Source organism: Dipodomys merriami, unplaced genomic scaffold (assembly GCF_024711535.1).
Source record: "Dipodomys merriami isolate MVZ:Mamm:240054 unplaced genomic scaffold, mDipMer1.0.p SCAF_34, whole genome shotgun sequence".
Taxonomy (NCBI): Eukaryota; Metazoa; Chordata; class Mammalia; order Rodentia; family Heteromyidae; genus Dipodomys; species Dipodomys merriami.
The window spans coordinates 579583-597927 of record NW_027204937.1 but is presented as its reverse complement, the minus strand read 5'-3'; the positions used below and the strand labels follow the sequence as shown (position 1 = coordinate 597927).

Genomic DNA, 18345 nt, shown 5'->3' with positions numbered 1-18345 from the left:
GTTCACAAAAATAAATTAAATTAAATTTTTAAAAAACCTGTAATAAATACCAAGTCACAAAAGCAAAACAGGTCAAAAAACTGGCTTGCTATAAATTGGCAACAGAAAACTGACTCATGCCTCTAACCCTGGCTACTCAAGAGGCTGAGATCTGAGGATCTCAGTTCCAGCCCAGGCAGGAAAGTCTGTAAGACTCTTATCTACAGGAAACTAATCAAAAAGCTAGAAGTAGAGCTGTGGCTCAATGGATAGAATACTCGTCTCGAGGCAAAAAAGCTCAGGAACAGTGCTCAGCCCTGAGTTCAAGCCCCAGAACTGATACAAAGCCAACAGAAATCCTAGTGATAGACAAGTGTTGGTTCATTCTGATATTTATTCACATGTGGGCAGCTGATCCTTACACATGCCACCTGCACGCCTCAGGTGTCCACCCAGCCTCCATAAGTGAGACCACCACAGGAGAAGGCCCATGCCCCCAGGGACAAGCCCTAGAGCAAGTAGGCTCTGGCTGCCTTCACACCTTGTTCCCTGCAGAAATAAGGTGCCCAACCTGCCACCTCCCTTTATATCACCTCACTTCCCACTGTATGCCTGCAGACCCTCCCCTCTCTGGCCCTGTATCTTGCTCCATAAAGCATGGGTAACCAGTGCATACACTGTAGAGCAGAACAGGGATCAGGAGAAGTAGGGATGGGGATATGATCTGTCAGCCTCTACTGCAGGTGCTCCCAGTCGGACACATAGCTGGAGGTGGAGTAGAGCAAGGATAGCAAGGAGAAACTGAGGCATGGCCCTATGGTCACCTGAGACACGCTTGTCCTAGCTGGGGTGGCCCTCTCAATCAGTAATTCCAAAGGAGTTTCTACAAAGTGAGAAGACCAGGAGGGGTCCCCAGCACCAGTCACCCTCATTAGTTCCTGCTAACACTGGCTCCTTTCAATCCAAGTGCCTCTTGCAGACCGGTGTCAACTCCTGGAGGCAAATGCACATGAAAGGTGACTTTGCTCATAAGTCTGCCAGGAACCACGCTTGCTGTCAAACCACCCTTCCTTGCTCCTAATGGGAGCCCTTTCTGTAACTCTGGCAGAGAAGGGCACTCAGGTGAGAACAAGTTCTCTCAGGGCAAGAGTCTCCACCCCAGTCCTGCCATGGTCAGCACCACCCAGCAGGTTGAGATCTTTCCATCCACTCTATGCTTCTCCGGAAGGCTGGATGCGGCAGCAGATGGCGGTGACTATTACAAACTCCTCACTGGTCCCTCCTCTTTCGTCAGTGTCCTGGTGCCTCACCACACAGGTGTTGTCCACAGGGAAAGCTCCCAGGGTGACTGAGGTCTCAGGATGGGCACTGCAGCTGGTCAGGGTCCAGCCTGCATCACAGCTCACGGTGACCTGCCAGAGTCCAGGGAAGACAAGTAAGGCCAGGTACTGCATGCATGGTCAGGTCTCTAAGCCACCTGCTACACTGTCCCTACAAGCCACCCTCAGTGGGGACCAAACTGTGAACGCCTGGCTTGGTTCTACACCTCACACCCCAAAGGGGCTATTTCCAACACTGCCCACCACTCCCTCAGGGTGCTTCAGTCCCAGCCTACCAGTTCACTGGGGCCCAGACAGACATCTCAACAAACCAAAGCCCCTCCCACTTCCCACTTCCCTACAAGCCACACCTCCCACAGCCTTCCCCACCCAGTGATGGCAACTCCATCCCCCCAGCAGCTCCACAAGACCTTGCAACAGCCCTCCACTCCTTGTTGCAGCTCATCCCAGACCAGAGCCACCACCCTCAGGTCCCAAACTCCTCCTGCCATGGTCTCTAGAGGCTAGCTCTCAGACTCTAAGAGTCCAAGTGTGACCTGCCCTCCCTTCAGAGATCTGCCTTCTTTGTCCAACCTTCCATGGTTGCTCAGGCATTCCAGCCCTGAACAACTCCCAATCCATTTGTTAAGTGCACAGGTGTTGATCTGTGTGTGTGAGACAGACAGAGAGACAGACAGACAGTCAGACATAGACATAGACAGATACAGAGACAAAGACAGAGACAGAGACAGACAGCCAATCCTGGGTTTTGAAATCCAGACTTGAGCCTCAGCTCCACTTCCGGCTTCTTGAGGCTGTTAATTGGAGGTGAGAGTTTCACAGACTTCCGTACCTCCACAGGCTTTTTACCCCAATCCTCAGATCTCAGCTCCCTGAGTATAGACATACAGGTATGAGTACAGACTCCTGGCTTGCTTTTTTGTTTTATTTAAGGAAATTCTGGGGTTTGAATTCATGAGTGCTAGGCAGGCTCTGTACCACTTGAGTCACAACTCTGGCCTTTTTTGCTATAATTATTTTTCAAATACAGTCTGGGCCCAGATGGGCCAGACTATGTGCAGTCCTCCTATCTACGCTACTTAGACAGAGAGAGAGAGAGACAGAGACAGAGAGAGAGAAGAGACAGAGACAGAAAGGGAGAGAGAGAGAGAGAAAGAGAGAGAGCTGCTAGTCCAATTGTACCAGCATAGCCAGTTTATTGTTTAGATGGTTTTGTTGTTGTTTTTTTTTTAATTACTTTTTGTCCAGGTAGGCTTCAAACTGAGATCCTACTGAGATCCTACTTCTTCCTTATAAGTAGCAGGTATAACAGGCACAGTACTGTGTCTAGCCTCAGCAATGCATCTCTCTCTCTGTCTCTGTGTCTCTGTGTCTCTGTGTCTCTGTGTCTCTGTGTCTCTGTGTCTGTCTCTGTCTGTCTCTGTCTCTCTCTGTCTGTCTGTCTCTGTCTCTATCTCTGTCTCTGTCTCTGTCTCTCTCTGTCTCTCTGTCTCTCTGTCGCTCTGTCTCTCTGTCTCTGTCTCTGTCTCTGTCTCCTCTGTCTCTGTCTCTCTCTCTCTCTCTCTCTGTCTCTGTCTCTCTCTCTCTCTCTCTCTCTCTAGTTCTGGGGCTTGAATTCAGGACCTGGGCACTGTCCCTGAGTTTCTTTTGCTCAAGGCTAGCACTTTACCACTTCAGCCATAGTACCACTTCTGGCTTTTTCTGTTTATGTTGTACTGAGGAAATTGAACCCAGGGATTCATGCGTGCTAGGCAAGCACTCTACCACTAAGCCACATTCTCAGCCCAGCACTGCATTTCTTTATGCCCTGTTTATGTGTGCTATCCTCAAAGTGGGACAGGGCACCTGGAGAGCAAACCTTACCAATCTGGACAGAAAAAAAATCAAGCCACAACACTCTCTCTCTCTCTCTCTCTCTCTCTCTCTCTCTCTCTCTCTCTCTCTCTCACACACACACACACACACACACACACACACACACACACACAGAGCACAGGTGCATATGTCCTCCACTGTGCACTGACCACCCCAAGAGGATACAGCCCCAGCCATCTCCACCCCACCTCCCACAACCTTAACCCTTCACCTTCTCCAAGGGGCTTAAAGGCCTGTACTTCTTCGTTGTACACTGCAGGCCCGGAGCATGGCAGCAGGAGGCATGGACACTGGCCTCCTTGTGTCCCGCGCACCGTCTGGGCAGATTAGTACCTCTCTTGGGTGTGGTATGTGGGAAGACACCAAGATTCTCCACCTCCCAATGGGAGCTGCAGCCTGGAACAGAAGAGGGCCAGCTCACACACTGGGATGCCGGGGACCCTTTCCCTCAACCACGTACTTTATTTTTAGGATCCAAACCCAGGGAAACCCAGGAGCAGCTCTGAGTAGAAGAGACATTGCCTGAGCAGCAGGACTTTTGGCTTAGCTCTGACTTGTAGGAACTTGGGAGAGCAGCTCAACTGCTCTGAGCCATAGTTTCCTGGGAATCACATGGTCGCCTCTCCACCAAAGAACAGGAGCCCTGGGACAGGATCCCCAGGCCAGAAATGTTCAGCCACTTCTCACCACAACCCCCCTCCCACCTCAGGTCCCTTCTCCATCCATTACCAGCTAGAAGATCAGCCTGAGCTTGGTTCTGTGGGCTTGGGAATCAGGGGCACTTGGCTATAAAATTGTGGATGGTTTGCTGGTCTTCATCAAGCCTTAGTTTCCCTATTTGTAAAATAGCCAGGGCAATACCATTGACTCACAGAGATACTGCTTAGCTGAAGCAGGAACATGCCTGGGAAGTCCCAGTACTGCCCATGCAGGACCAGATTCTGACCATATTAGGGTTATGATAACCAGGACCAGAGCCCTTCTTCGAGATCTGTGGTTTTAGGGACTTGGCTGGAGCTACTCAGTGAGTGCTTGTGGCTCTGCCAGCTTTGCCAAAGGCCAGGCTTCCTGCCAGGCCCGCAGCCACATGGAGCTCTTTCCTGGTCAAGACTCCAGCCACTGGGCTTATCTGACTGCTGCTAATCCAGCCAACTTCTAACCACACCTAACCCTTACTATTCCAGAACTCAGACTCCCCAGTACTTCTCTTCCAAGATCAGCTCCTGACTTAGTGATTCAAGATAATTCCCTCAGTCCCCAAACCCTCTGGCACCAAGCTCCATCTGAGCCTGGTTCCAACCCAAGAAACACAGTCCTTAGTTTGTAAGTGCAGCCCTCACCCATGAATTCCAGCCACTCTCCTGGGCAGGTTTGTTATGGAAAATTCCCAGCCCAGAGAAAGGACTTCAGAGTGATGATCAATGGCAGTGGCCACAAGAATGCATACTATTCCAGGCTAACAGCTGAGCATTCATGATGAGGAAACTAAGGCACAGGGCTGATAAGGAACTTGCCAGCTACTGAGTGGCAGTTGGAATCATCCTGAGCTGTGCCCCATTCTGACAGGCCTGAACCGGGTCTCCACACCACACAGCTGGTAAACAGTTCCCGGTGCCCAGGCTGGAGCCCATCTGCCATCCCTCTCATCGCTGCCACTGAGGAAGGGGAGGAAAAGTGAAGAGAGAGAGAGAGAGGTGAACCTACCCAAGGTCACATAGCATGAAAGTTGCAGATCCTGTTTGGCTATGGATCCTGAGGCTCCCAAATCATCTGCTCACACTCATGGGAACCAAGTGTGTGGGACAAGTCTCCTGACCAGCAGGAGATAGGGCGTCCTCCTCACCCTGGTGGGACAAGCCCCTACCTGTGAGGACTTGGTCAGGATCCCGGCAGTGGGTGTAGGTCTTTAGCCCCACCAAGGCTGGAGCAGCTGTGTAGACGCTGCAGTTGGCACGGGGGAGCAGGCAGCATCTGGCCACCGCAGAAACCTGTTTATCTCCAAATGCCAGGCAAACGCGTCTGTTTCCTAGGATCTGAGAGTCCAAGAGAGGAATGGGAACTTGTTGTGAAGATGTTTGGGGACTGGGGAACCTGGTCTGAGAGGGACCCAGTCTGCAAGTTCTGGTTCCTGAATCCTCAGCACTGGTTGGGCCAGGCAGGCTCTCCTACCATGCACAGCTCAGTATGAATCTTTCTAACACTGACAATGCCTTGTAACTGGAGATAAGGGTACCTGATACAGCAGCACAGGGCCTGTGGGCTCCCTGACCCATCGGGCCTCTCCCTAACATTGATTTCTGCACAGAAATGTTCACCCACCTCGCCTTCATGGCCCTTTACCCTTCCCAAGGACACCCAGGGCCTGGGTGCTTCTGCAGCATTAAGGTTGCTAACTCACAGAGACTCTATATCCAAACATGGGTCCTGGCTGTGGATTTTTCTTGGTTGGAGAGGAGGAATAGGAGGAGTGTCGTTCCTAGTACTTGAACTCAGGGCCTAGGTGCTGTCCCTCAGCTTTATCATTCAAGCCTGGCACTCTACCAGCAGAGCTGCAACTCCCCTTCTAGCTTAATTGGAGATAAGAATCACATGAACTTTCCTGCCTGGGCTGGCTTTGAGCCATGATCCTCAGATCTAAGCCTCCTGAGTCATTAGGATAATAGGCATGAGACAAAAACACCCAGCATAGAGATGGCTTTAGGCATCTCTATCAGCAATGCTATCAATGACACCTGGTTCCCTGAGGAAGAGCGATTCAAGACCCCTAAATCAGAGAGCCAAAGCCACCGCTGTCCTTTCCCTCCTGTGCCCATGAGGGTGCTGTCTGTCCTGAGTCCCCCAGGAGCACCTGGCCCTGCCCAGGCCTTTGAAGTCGAGACAGGGATTGGAATCCAGAGGACAGAGGACTGGGCACACAGAGTGTGCAGCTCACCCCCACACGCTCGCCCTGCCACTTCCCACTCTGGGAGAAACTGGAGCAGCCCAGCAGCTCCTCCTCCGGGTCACAGTGAGCCTCAGCAGCGTGTGTCAGCCTGAAGTCCCAGGGTGCTGACCACACAGTCCTGCAGAACAGCTGTCCACCTGCAACAAGAACAGGATAAGGAGGCTCTTGGGGAACACCAGGAGACGGCAGAAAAAGCTTCAACCCGAGGTGAGGGAGAGAAACTAAGACACCACATGAAACTTTGAGGTAAAACTATAGAGTTACAACAATGCCCTGGAGCCTGAAGTCCTATCTGAGGAGGACAGTCCTTCTGTCAACCAGGTTGGGGACTGTCACCATCTCATGGGCCTCTCACATCCCAGGTTGGCCTCTGCCTACCCACCTGCCCTGCTCACCTGTTTCCTGGGTCTTGGGGAGCAGTGCAGCCACCAAGTTGGGGGTCTTGAATCGCTCTTTCTCAGGGAACCAGGTGTCATTGATAGCATTTCTGATAGAATAGTGGATCAGCCTCTGCCTCAGCTCAGCCACAGTGAGGTTTGGCTGGGCAGTGAGCATCAGAGCTACAATGCCTGATGGAGGAGGGAGAGGTCAGACAAGGTGATAGCCTGGCCTTCCATCCTAGCTGGGAACTCCTTTTAGGACACAAATGCACACACATGCACACATGGTGTGATCTTCCCAAAATGAAGCCACCTACAATCCCTTGCATAGTGAAAGATAGAAAGTAAGACATCTTGTTCTCCTACCTCTAGGCCTTGGTATTGACCATTGTGTTCACCAGGTGAATACTTGTTTATTCCCCCAAACCTCTGTGATGCAAAATGTACCATCACCATCAGGTCTGCCTATTTGGTCCTCCTGCGCAGAGCCTGGTGTATGGAGGATCTGGCCAAAGGGGCCACTGGAATCCTGGTGGCCAGGACAGTGGCTTGGTGACTCACCAGCCACATGGGCAGCAGCCTGCGCGGTCCCACTCTTTCTTATATAACAAATGGTACAGTCTTTGGAAGCACTGACAATGGTTTTCCCAGGAGCAAAGATGTCCACACAGGAGCCATAGTTGGTCCCCAGAGGTCCCTGGGTGAAAGGCTGGTCCTGGGAATCGACAGCTCCAACAGTGATGACCTAGAATGTGGCAGACAAAGAGTTGAGGGAAAGGCTGCATGAGGCAGACTGATCAACTCCTCTACTACCTGTTTGACTCCCATGTAAATGTCTTCTCCAGAGGAAAATCTGGATCCTGGGCACAGCTGAACCCTAGCCTGCTCCAGAGCTTCCACAGGATATAGACACTACTCCCCGTGTCCTGTAGAGATTGTACTTAATGGGTAGACAAATACTGAATTGACAATGTTGTTATCAATAAGGCAGAGTGCTGTGGGGCAAACCACAATGAGCCAGGCTGAGAACACATGGTTTTAAATTCAGCATCTCTGGGAGCCCTATTGGGCCAGAGTCGGGGGGAGGAGGGAGAAATTTTAGGGCCCAGAAATCTGGGAAGTGAGACAAGTGACCTCCCTGTGATAGTACCAGGCCCAGACAAGCCCCACACAAAGCAGTGGCTCTGCAAATGTCAGTCAAGAGGGGAGGGATGGCATAGCTGAAGGATTTTCAGGAGAGGAGCTTTGTGGGAGGGGCTTTGAAGGTGAGGCAGGGCTAGCCTTGTCACACTGGTGTTTGGGGATGCTGGGCCTCTGACAACCTGCAAGGCAGGACATGAGCAGGAAGCCCTGCTGGCACCTACCTCAGGAGACGACGCTGGAGAGTAGGCACAGGCATTGCTCTGAAAGTTGCCCGCAGCGGCCACCAGCACTGCTCCAGCCCTTGCCAGGCGCTTGCAGGCATCGTTGATGCTCTGGCTGTACCCACTCACCAGGGGCAGCAGCACTACCATGCGCTTGGAGTGATTGGAGACCAGCTTTTTCCAAAGAAACTCCAAGCCTGAGAGAACATAGATGACTGAGAACAAGATGACTGCCTGGAGAGGGACACGCTTCCTTCCAACCCCTTCCCTCCAAAAAAACAGTGATGACCCTATGTTGGGTCAAATGCATCTAAGTGCTAATACACACACACACACACACACACACACACACACACACACACACTCACACACACACACACTCCATGGCTAACATTTACATCAATTGCTCTTCATTTTAATGACTTTTGTTAAGGTAGTAAGCCTTGCTCAATCACATGATGGTTCAGAAGAAGGAATTCTGCCTCCATAAACCTACTGATTCACGACTGCAGTCAGCTGCTGCAGGCATCTGTAGCCTGCCTGGCCTGCCCTCCAGATTGCAGGCTCACCAGCCAAGTAAAAAGACCACTCCTTAAATCACCACCCCTCTTCCTTTCTTCTTTCTTTCTTTCTTCCTTCCTTCCTTTCTTTCTTTCTTTCTCTCTCTACACACACACAGAAACACATACATACACACGTGTCCCATGTGTGCACATGGAAGCCATTAATTGGGACTGCAGCTTCAAACCAGCCAATATCAAAGACTTCCCTTGCTCGCCTCTCTAGATGCCTTGTTTAAAAGATGCTCACACAACCTGTTCTTACACTTTTCCAGAAAACAGCTATTGAGGTAGAAGCCTGGCATTCTGAGAATGAAGGCAGACTTCACAAACACTCACCACACTCTAGGCCTGGTTCCAGGGTCTCGCAGAGCTCTGGATCCACAGGAACCTGAGCCTGTCCTGGCTGCCAGCTGCCAGCTGGCAACCCCATTTGTAAAACAGGCACAGGTATTCTGGCTGTCTCCAGGGTTCCAAGGGCAGCTGATTGCCATGCTAGAGGATGGGGCTCTCTCTGGCCACACAGCATGGCCTGAAGACCTGGGTTCTAATCCCCCCTCCACCTTAGAAACCTGCTGAAAACAACCCCATAGGCTTAGCTGCTGCTGTTACATGGTGTAACTGGACATACCCCTCGGCCACTCCTGGATCTGGGCCTCGGTGGCCAAGGGAGGAGTTGGAATCTTACTGCCACATGCCTAGAGGACAGCTGCTGAGGAGGGAGGGGGAGTGGGCATGGCAGTGGGGGTAACAAGCGCAGTCACAGCTGTAGTTATTAGACCGCTGCGCTGTGCAAAGCTCTGTGCTCAGTCACACCTCATTTCAGTCACTGTGCACAGAGGAACTGCTGATTGTGGTGGAGGTGACAGCTCCTCTGTGTGAGCCCTGCTCTGGCCAGGTGATGCCATGACTGAGACTCCAAAGAGGGGCTGCTCTTCCCTGTGCCAGGCCCAGCATCAAAGCCTTCCCTCCACTCATCACCTTTGGGAATCAAAGGTCAAGGCCAAGGTCAATCAGCAGAGGCATGAGACAGGCACAGGGGTCACTGGGATGAGCCAGGGACTCTTGATCCCTGCCTGCAATGGAACACAAAGCTGGAACCTCTGCGAATAAGATTTGGGGCAGTGTGTACCTCTGGACTCCATGCAGTTGAGCATCTGACAAGGGGCCTGGGCTCTTGGGGAAGGTGAGTCAGCCTCCACCCAGTATCTTCTCTGTGAGCCAGTTTCTTCTCTGTGAGCCTGGACAAGTCGCCCTCTCTAGCTGGTTTCACTAACTGTTAATGGATGTTACCTGCCAGCACCAGGTGTCGCGTCCAGAGCCCTTGGCTCAGCCTTTGGCCACCACAGCTCTGTGCAGAGCTCCCTCCTTGTTCCCTGTCCATGGCCACGACAGGCCTGGCTCTCAGCAGGACCTCTCAGACCCAGGCCCCACCTCTCCTCTCCATGCAGTGGATGAAGAAACCTGGGACAGTCTGGACAATGGGTTGCCGGTTCCTCCACCAAGTCTGCTCAGCCAAGGTGACATATGGAGCCAAACTAGGGAGAAATGAACCCCACCATGCTTGCTGGCTTCCTTTCTGTCTCCTCAGGCTCTGCCGAGATCTAAGCCCACATGACAAATGACACAGAATTCTGCAAGCACAGAGCACATGGAATGGAGAAGGAGCATGGAACAGGGGCTCACTTGGGCTGGGTCTCTGCTCCCTTGAGCCCTCAGTCTCTCCACCTGCACTGGCAACCTTGAGGGTTCTGCCACTCCTCCACTGGTACTCTGTGGCAGAGGCTACCATGCCCTCTTGGGTCTGGAGACATTGCTCTTCCCTGGCTGAAGCCCCTGCCCCCATGGCCAGATGGAAAGACAACAGAATGGGAGCTGCCACTCACCCATGACGATGCCGCTGACGGTGCCCTTCCCTTGGCAGTTGAGCACACGCAGGCTGTGTATCTTGATGTCCTTGGCCACGCCAACACTCTGGCCGCTGACCAAAGCTGCCAGGTGGGTGCCATGGCTTTCGCAGTTGCCCTCCTGCTCCACCAACACAAGGACCAGATGAGAAAGCCATCTACCCCATGATTTCCCAAAGACCCCGGATGGACTGCAATGCCCGCCCTCCCTGCCTACAGCTGAGGACTGGGGATGGACGGTGATGGCTGGGGAGGGTGGCCATGGTGCTCCAGGTCTGGTGGTCCTCATCTTCCTCTGGGATGGGCTGGGGAAGGATGGCTCACCTGTGACCTGGGTACACTGTTGCTCTGCCACTCCTCCTCAGGCACTCTCTCAAAGTTAGAGATGATGATCCTGTCCTTGATTTCCCGGTGACTAGGCCGGATGCCAGTGCCCAAGAAATACACTTCCACGGGGTTGTCCCTCTCTTCCCACAGTGACATTTGTGCGAGATGAGGAAAAGGAGAACCGGAAGGATGATGTTATAGGTGGTCATGTGTATCAATGATGGCATGCTCTGCTTACCAATTATGCACACTGTTTCAAGGACTGTATATGAACTTAATCTAAAAGTCCTCCCAAGCTACCTCCTCTTGGGACTATTTTACTGGCCAGGCCAGTAAGACTTAGAAATAGGGAACTTTCCAAAGCCAGGTAGCTAGCCAATGAGAGAGAATCAGGAAACTCCCCATCTAGCATGCTACCTGTTATTGGGTCTTGTTACCAAATCAAATGACCCAGAGCTCTGTCATTGGCTGGGAGCAACCCAGGAGGCAGGGCCTCAGTGACCTGCTCCTACTACTGGTTCACTTGAGACAGGATTACAGCAACACCAGCTCTATGGTTGTCCTGTTGACCAACTCGAACTGCAGTTCTTCAAACCAGAAATTCAAGATAAAATGATCTCAGCTATGCCACACTCCCCCTGAAGGTTCTGGATAAGAAGCCTCCTTGGCCTTGTCCTCCTTTTTCTGGTGGTTTCTGGCTTTCCTTGTTTTAGAGCCCCTCACTTCAAGTTCTACCCATCTCCACAGAACCTCCGCCTCTAATCTCCATTCTCTTACAAGGTTTAGGTTTGAGGATAACAAACAGGCTGGTCACCTGTACTCTTGATCTCTCTATTAATGAAGGACAGCACTGATACTCCCAGCCTACATTATAGCTGACCATATGGTACTTCCCCTATCCTGTCCCAGCCCAACAGCTTCTAAATGGCCTCTTGTAGCCAAGCCCTTGAGAAGACTCTAGAAGACTCTAGCCCTGTCCCCCACTCCTCCAGGGAGGGACAAGCTCATCATGGGTATCCCTAGGGGACAGGAAACAGACTGTCTACTCCAAACCTGCAGGAGAGGTGGTCACTAGTGGCCCCAGAACAGATCCTTTTAGACCTAGCTGGAGGCTAGTGGTATAGCTCAGTGGTAACCTCATAAATGTGAGGCCCTGGATTCTAATTCCAGTACCACCACCTGACCTTTTCTGGATAAGAGATCTTTCCAGTAAAAGATCATCCAGGATGAACCAGTGGAGCTAAATTCAATTCCAATTGGACTCACACAAGAAGAAAGGGAAGGCTCGGCATAGTGGCTGACATCAATAATACCTGCTATCTGTGAGTCAGAGATGAGTTCATCAAGGTACAAGGCCACCCCAGGCAAACAGTTCACAAGACCTCATCTCAACCAATAGCTAGATGCAGTAGCACAAGCCTGTCATCCCAGTTACTAAGCAACCAAACCAAGGAGGATTGTGGCATAGGTCTCATAAACATAAACATGTTTATGAGACATAAATATGTGAACTTATCTGAAAAGTAAAGTATAAATGACTCAACTGGTAAAGGACCTGCTTACCAAGCATGAGGCAAACTCCAAGACTGTAAAGGAGAAAAAAATGAATAAAGTTGGGATCAGTGTCTCAAACCTGTAATCCTATCTACTTGGAAAGGTGAGATCTAGGACATTAAAGGTGTGAAGCTAGCCTGGCAGAGAAGTCCTCTAGACTCCATCTCCAATTATCTAGCAAAGTCTTTTCCAGGCATCCATGTCAGGCTTGTACAATGCTACAGGGTCCGGTCAGAACCTCTGATCCTCTCCCAAGCAGGTGCCCTTACTGCCTTCCCTAGCTAAGTGTCACTGAGATGCCCCACCAGACAGATATTTTCCTGGTCTCCTCTTCTGCCTCCGTCTGCTCAGGCAGAGGGAAATGTGAGCAGAGAGACTTGGAGACTGGGGGAGACCAGAGACCTAGATGGGGGAAGCTCTGGAGATCTGGTCTTATTTTGAGGACTGAAAGCTATAGAGATTAGAGACTGTAAGTCACAGTCAAGTCCAGCCTCCTCCTCGGGCAAGAGTGGCCTGCAGGAAAGAAGATGAGAAAAGGAATTATGAAGGTGGTTATTCAGGCACCAGTGGCTCAGGCCTGTAATCCTAGCTACTCAGTAAGCTGAGATCTGAGGGTGGCAGTTTAAAACCCAGCCTGGGCAGAATAGTCTGTGAGATTCATATCTCTAATTAGCTAGCAAAAAGCTGGAAATAGAGGTGTGACTCAAGTGGTAGAGCACTACCTTTGATCAGAAAAACGAAGGGACTCCACCCCGGGCCCTGAGTTCAAGGCCCCAATTTTTACAAAATGCAGGTACAATAAGAATCTTAGGCAAATGTCTCTGTATTGTGCACTGAGTACCAGGAGGGGGCGCACTCACAAGTAGTGTGAGGAGAGGACAGAGAGAAAACAGGCAGGGGGCCAGGTGCCAGGACAGGGAGGAGATGTGGGCCATGGCAGCTGTGGTCTTACTGCTGTGGTTGAAGCTATGAGACTGGTTCCACTCAGGAGAAATCCGCCGCAGGTTCCACATGCCGCCCCAAAACTGGTTCCACAGAGGACAAATCAGATGCGGGGTCCATAGGATGCTCTGCGCAAAGGCAAAGGAATCCTCCTCGATGAACTTCACCTGCCTCAGCCTCAGGACCTGCGGATGCCAAGGACACAGGATCTCAATTTCATGAGTCACTTAGCCAACAGCACCCAGCACTTGCCCCACATGATCCCACCAGTGCCCATCATATCCCAAAGGCCTCCATGAACCAGAAGACAAAGCCAGAGTCCTTATTCCTCTCTTAGACTTGGAGGAGGTAGTGGGGAGAGCTGAGACTGGTGTTCCCACAACTGGTAGCTGAGCCCACATGAGTGGCGGGAGGGATTCAGCTTCCACATCTCATCTGGGAGCCCGGCAGTGCCAGTTCTAGGCAGGCTGGACAGTGGGGGAAGTCCTTTGGGCCTGGACTCCATGTCCACATCAGGATGTCAGCACTGGCCATCCTGTGTGTCCACTCCCTTTCCTCATCTTTTCAATCTTCAGACCACAGTGCTTTGAACCCTGGTGGTGGCTTCTGGGTCTAAGCCAATGTGGGGTGGACTTGTGGGGGGGAGAAGGGGAAAGGCACCAGCAGGAATTGGGGGCAAAGTGTGTATGCTCAGACCTCTCCCTGGCCTGGAGCATACCTCACTTGCACAACATCCTGGGCTGTCCCTGACCTTTCTCTCACATTAGCTGTGGACCCAGGCTGCAATGCACCCACACAAGGACACTGGCCAGCTGGGCCAGCAGCTGGGAATCCAGCTCCCCAATGTGGGGCTGTGTGGTCCCTCTGCACTGGGATCCTTCCTCCTTCAAATGAGGGTGAATGGAAAAAGTACTATTAGGGGAACTGGCCAGGCTAACAAGGAAGCTGCCTGAGGAGGCTGGCATCATTGAGCCACAGTACTCAGTACTGAGTACTCAGTACTCTGCTGTCCCCTGAGTGTGTCAACCAGGAGGCATACACAGGCCTCTCCCTAGCCTAGGGAAGTACATGCCTGAGCTGGGAATCACCAGGACCAGTGCACTCACTTTGGCAGATTTCATCAGGATGCCAGGAAAGAGGTCTTTGAAGACGTGCAGCACTTCGAACATGAAGCCCTGCCTGGCAGCCTGCCTCTGCAGGCGGTGGACAATACTCTCCATCTGCTGCCTTTGGGATTCCGTGAACACCACTAGGTAGGTGTTGGGCACCTTCCAGGCACTCTGGCCCCAAGGGAGGAAAAGGAGCATGAGGACATCAAAAGAAAGACCCCTTCCCTGTGTACAAATCATCTTAGAGCCGAAGAGACCCAGGACATAGAGAGACTACAGATACCAGCTGACTCGGTGAGGCTTAAAGCTCTCCACAACACGCACAAAGCCCCACTGACATCACCCACAACAGTTCCACACACTTCCAAACAAGGCAGCCATCTCCTAGGGAAACTGTAGGTCACCCTCAGCAACAGGTCCCCTGGGGGAGCGCACCAATGTGCTCTCCAAGCCCTAGACAGATCTGGTCACCCTTGCAGCTTTGTCTAAAAGCCATCCCTCCTAGTCAACCCAGTGTCCCAACCTCCTTCCCAGTCTAACACATCTCCATTTCTCCCCACCAGAAGCAGCCCAAGAAGCCTCACAGACTTCAGAGCCAGGAAAATATGGATCTGAGCCCTACCACGCCCAACAGCTATTGGCCAGGAGCAAGCCACTTAACCATCCTGTGCCTCAGAGTCTCTGTATTCCAGAGACTGCTCTACCCACATCACACCACGTCCAGAGAATCAGAGCAAGGCCGCTTCCACAGGGAGAGAAGAGGCTCTGTGGGCCGTGGTTTCTCATTACTGTAATGGAAGGATAGGTTGAAATGATTTTCTACTTGAAAAACACAAAGAAGTCCTCATTCTGGGCCAGTGTGGCCTCTCTATGAGTGAAGGGACTGCTGTGTACCATCCATATGGTACCTGCTCTACCCTGTCCCAGTCCAACAGCTCCTAATGGGCCCAGCTCAGCCAATAGGTAGACATGTAGTGGGCACCTACCATCCCAGCTCCACTGACCTTAAAGGAGAAATAGACAGAACAAGATAGAGGCAGTAGATTGGATCCAAGCACATCCTATGCATGTATGTAAATCCCACAATGAAACCCCTTTAGACAACTCATGTATGCTAATAAGACATTGAGAGCACCAAGGGGCTGGAGGGATGCTCAGTGGTGAATGTCTGCCTAACAAGGGTGATGCCCTCAGTTCCATCCCAACACACTTCACACATGCATTCTAAATCTGACTCCACCAAAGTGCTCATGGGATGAACATGTGGACCTGAGGAACTTCCTGGAACAAACTCCCACAGGGATGAACACCCTCTGCTACCTGGTCCAGGTGGCTGTCTAGCAACCTGGGAGGTGGAGCGGGCAGGGGATGAGCAGTGATGGCTAGAAATGCCCTCTTTATGATCCATTTACAGCCTGCCTTTGAAGCCAGGCTGGCCTCAAACTCACAGTCCTCCTACCTCAGCCTTCCCAATGTTGGGATTACAGGTGTGCACCCCACTCTGAGATCAAGGTTTATTATCTTCACCACAGACCCACAAAATCCCTGGAGAAGGTGAAAAAACACTCAGGAATTTGAGGGAAAGTTCTTATGAGAAGAAGAAGGGCCTGGCAGCTTGTGGCCCAATACATGGGGTCAGCAAACCTTTCCCATCCCAGAGGGGGAATAAGGCAGGATTGTCTAGGAGGAGACAGCGGCTGCCTGCCTGTGACAGCCCATCTCTCTGGGGTCTCACAAGCTATGATCCCCTTCATCTCCTTAGGGGAAGAACCATCAGACTTCTTTTCCTGCAGGCTCCAGGTTGAGAGGACACTAGGATTCACTCTCTCATTGGATCTCACATCCAAGTGACAGAGCCTCAGCCCCACTCCCAAACCACCTCCCCAAGGTGACCTGTGCAGTCCATCCCATCCCAGAGCTTTCCACAGCCCAGGGCATATGCAAGTGCTCACGTGTGTGAAGAGATTCCGGGGAGCCCCACTTGGGTGTAAGGTGTAAGGTGGTAAGACACAGGGCCCATCCTCTCAGATCTTGGCTACCAGTGAGGCCAGATTGTGACCCCACCCCCACCCCAGCGACCCTCATCCCCCTAATCCTCGCCTCCATGGGCCTTCAGTTAATTCCACCCCATCCCCTTTAGTTTGTGCTTTTCTTCTGCGGGATAAGACTCAGCCATAGCTAAGGTAGGGTGCCAGGGTATGAAGAACTCACTTGCCTCACTCCACCAGGTCCTACACCCCTGCTTTCCCACTCATGCTCTCTCCAAGACCCCCAGCTCATACCAGGCCCTGTGCAGACTCCTCCCAGCACCAGGCTGGATGCACTGTTATGTGCCTGCATGTGCCACGCCCACTGTTGCCAGCCTGATGCCGGAGCAACATCCAGTGCCACCCCAGCCACTGCAGGGCTCAGCCAGACCCCAGGTAGGCGGTGAAAGTGCACGGCAAGTTCTCACCCCCACCCCAGGCACTCCCTCAACCTTCTGCCTCCTGACACAGCCACGCACTGCCATAAGACCCTGCAGCTCTGGTTTTCCTAGCTCCCTACCCCAGTGACTATGGTCCCCAGACCTCACCAAACCGGTGGGCAGAAGGCTTTCTGGGATCTCCACTTCAGACCTTCCCTTATATCAGGGAAATTGAGGCCGGAGAAGTGGCATCCACAGTGTTCCTCACCCCCCATCTCACCCGCACCTCAGAGCTGCGGTACATGATGGTAATGGGCCTGTCCTGGAACTCCGATGGCAGGGAGAGCCCTAAGCCCTCCCTGTCTCCGTCCAGCTTCTCTTGGGCTCCGGTCCTCGCGAGACTCAGCAGCAGCAGCAGAAGCAGGGGTGGCAGTGGGCACTGCAAGCACCCAGAGCCATCGGTGCCCATGGGGTAGGAGGAGAGATTTGAGCTCTGATGCTGACAATGACACCCAGGACCCACAAGGACCAAGCATGCGGCCACACAGGGCAGTCAGGCTGTCTGGCTCACTGAGTGGCACCTTCCTGCAGCCCAGTGCCTCCAAGTTGGGTGAACCTAGGGTACAGAGTACTGTACATCCAAACCCAGGATGGTCCCATCTGACTAAATACTAATGGAGCACACACCCAGGCCTGGAGCGTCTGGTTTCAGTCTCATCCTGCCCGCCAAACAATGTCAGACTGCCCTGCCTCCAATCCTAGTTAGGCTGGGATGCCAGTTCTCCGCCTTTTACCCTGAGTTGTCACCCAGCCCCTCCCACCACTCCCTCAGGGCTCCCCTCCACTCTGACGGTGACTCCATTCAGTCTGATGGCAGAGTCCTCACTTCCCACCCGCCTCCTCCCACCACCTAACTTAGCATCCTAAACTTAGCCTGGATGCTTTCCTTCTGCACCCTGCACCCCATCCCCACGTAGGCCTCCCTGAAGAGGCATAGCCTGGGTTCTCAGTTCCAGTCTACAGGAGCTGGATCTCAGAATCTGGGAAGATGCCACAGAGATGCAGTCACATCTCAGTGTTGCAAGCGACTGAGTTTGTAAAGATTTCTTTCAGGCACATGTCCAAGAACCCAAAGGGACAAGCATCCAGAAAGCACCTACTATGTGCCAGGCAGAAGGATGAAAGGGGAGACCAGCAGCCCAGCCCATGGGGGCTCTCCCCAGTGGCTTTAGCATGATTGGCAGACAGCAGAAGATTCTCAGGCCCAACACAGCCTGGGCAGCACCTGCTCCAGCCTTCCCTCCAAAGCCCACAGGAAGATAGTAAGAGCATGGTGGTAAGAGAGGCAAAGCACACAGGAAAGGCAGGTTAGGTGTGGGGGGAGCCCAGACAGAGGGCAGTGCGTCCCAGCAGCCTTCCTGGAGGAGGCAGCTCAACATTGTGGTCCAGCTGTAACAGGCAGCACATCCACTTGGAGATGCTGGGATGGGGTGTGCAGGGCTGATTTTAATGTGTGAGGCCAAGACAAGACAAGACAGTGCACTTCCTGAGGGTAGGGGGATTCTGGAAGCTTCCTAACAGAAGAGAGACTTGACTAGCTTTCTGCTATACATACTCATTCACACTCATGCATGAACTTCTCTAAGCTCAGCATAGT

General features: G+C 52.4%; 1 protein-coding gene across 1 annotated transcript; it reads right to left on the bottom strand.

The window, feature by feature from the left end:
- Positions 1–282: 282 nt before the first annotated feature.
- LOC138803501 (proprotein convertase subtilisin/kexin type 9-like) lies at positions 283–9826 on the bottom strand. Its single transcript, XM_069987611.1, has 9 exons — positions 9736–9826; positions 8782–8862; positions 7883–8079; positions 7080–7263; positions 6534–6707; positions 6127–6275; positions 5059–5227; positions 3406–3590; positions 283–1391 (listed from the first exon to the last, which is right to left on the bottom strand). The coding sequence occupies exons 1-9, from the start codon at positions 9824–9826 to the stop codon at positions 1191–1193; spliced, it is 1431 nt and encodes a 476-aa protein (XP_069843712.1). The 3' UTR covers positions 283–1190.
- Between the last annotated feature and the right edge of the window lie 8519 nt (positions 9827–18345).

Coding starts and splice junctions, on each gene's coding strand:
- LOC138803501 (XM_069987611.1), bottom strand. CDS start 9,826: ATGGACAGGGAACAAGGAGGGAGCTCTGCACAGAGCTGTGGTGGCCAA. Junction 8,080..8,781: donor GGAACCAGGCCTAGAGTGTG/GTGAGTGTTTGT, acceptor ATGTTCTCTCAG/GCTTGGAGTTTCTTTGGAAA. Junction 6,276..6,533: donor CCCCAAGACCCAGGAAACAG/GTGAGCAGGGCA, acceptor TTCTTGTTGCAG/GTGGACAGCTGTTCTGCAGG.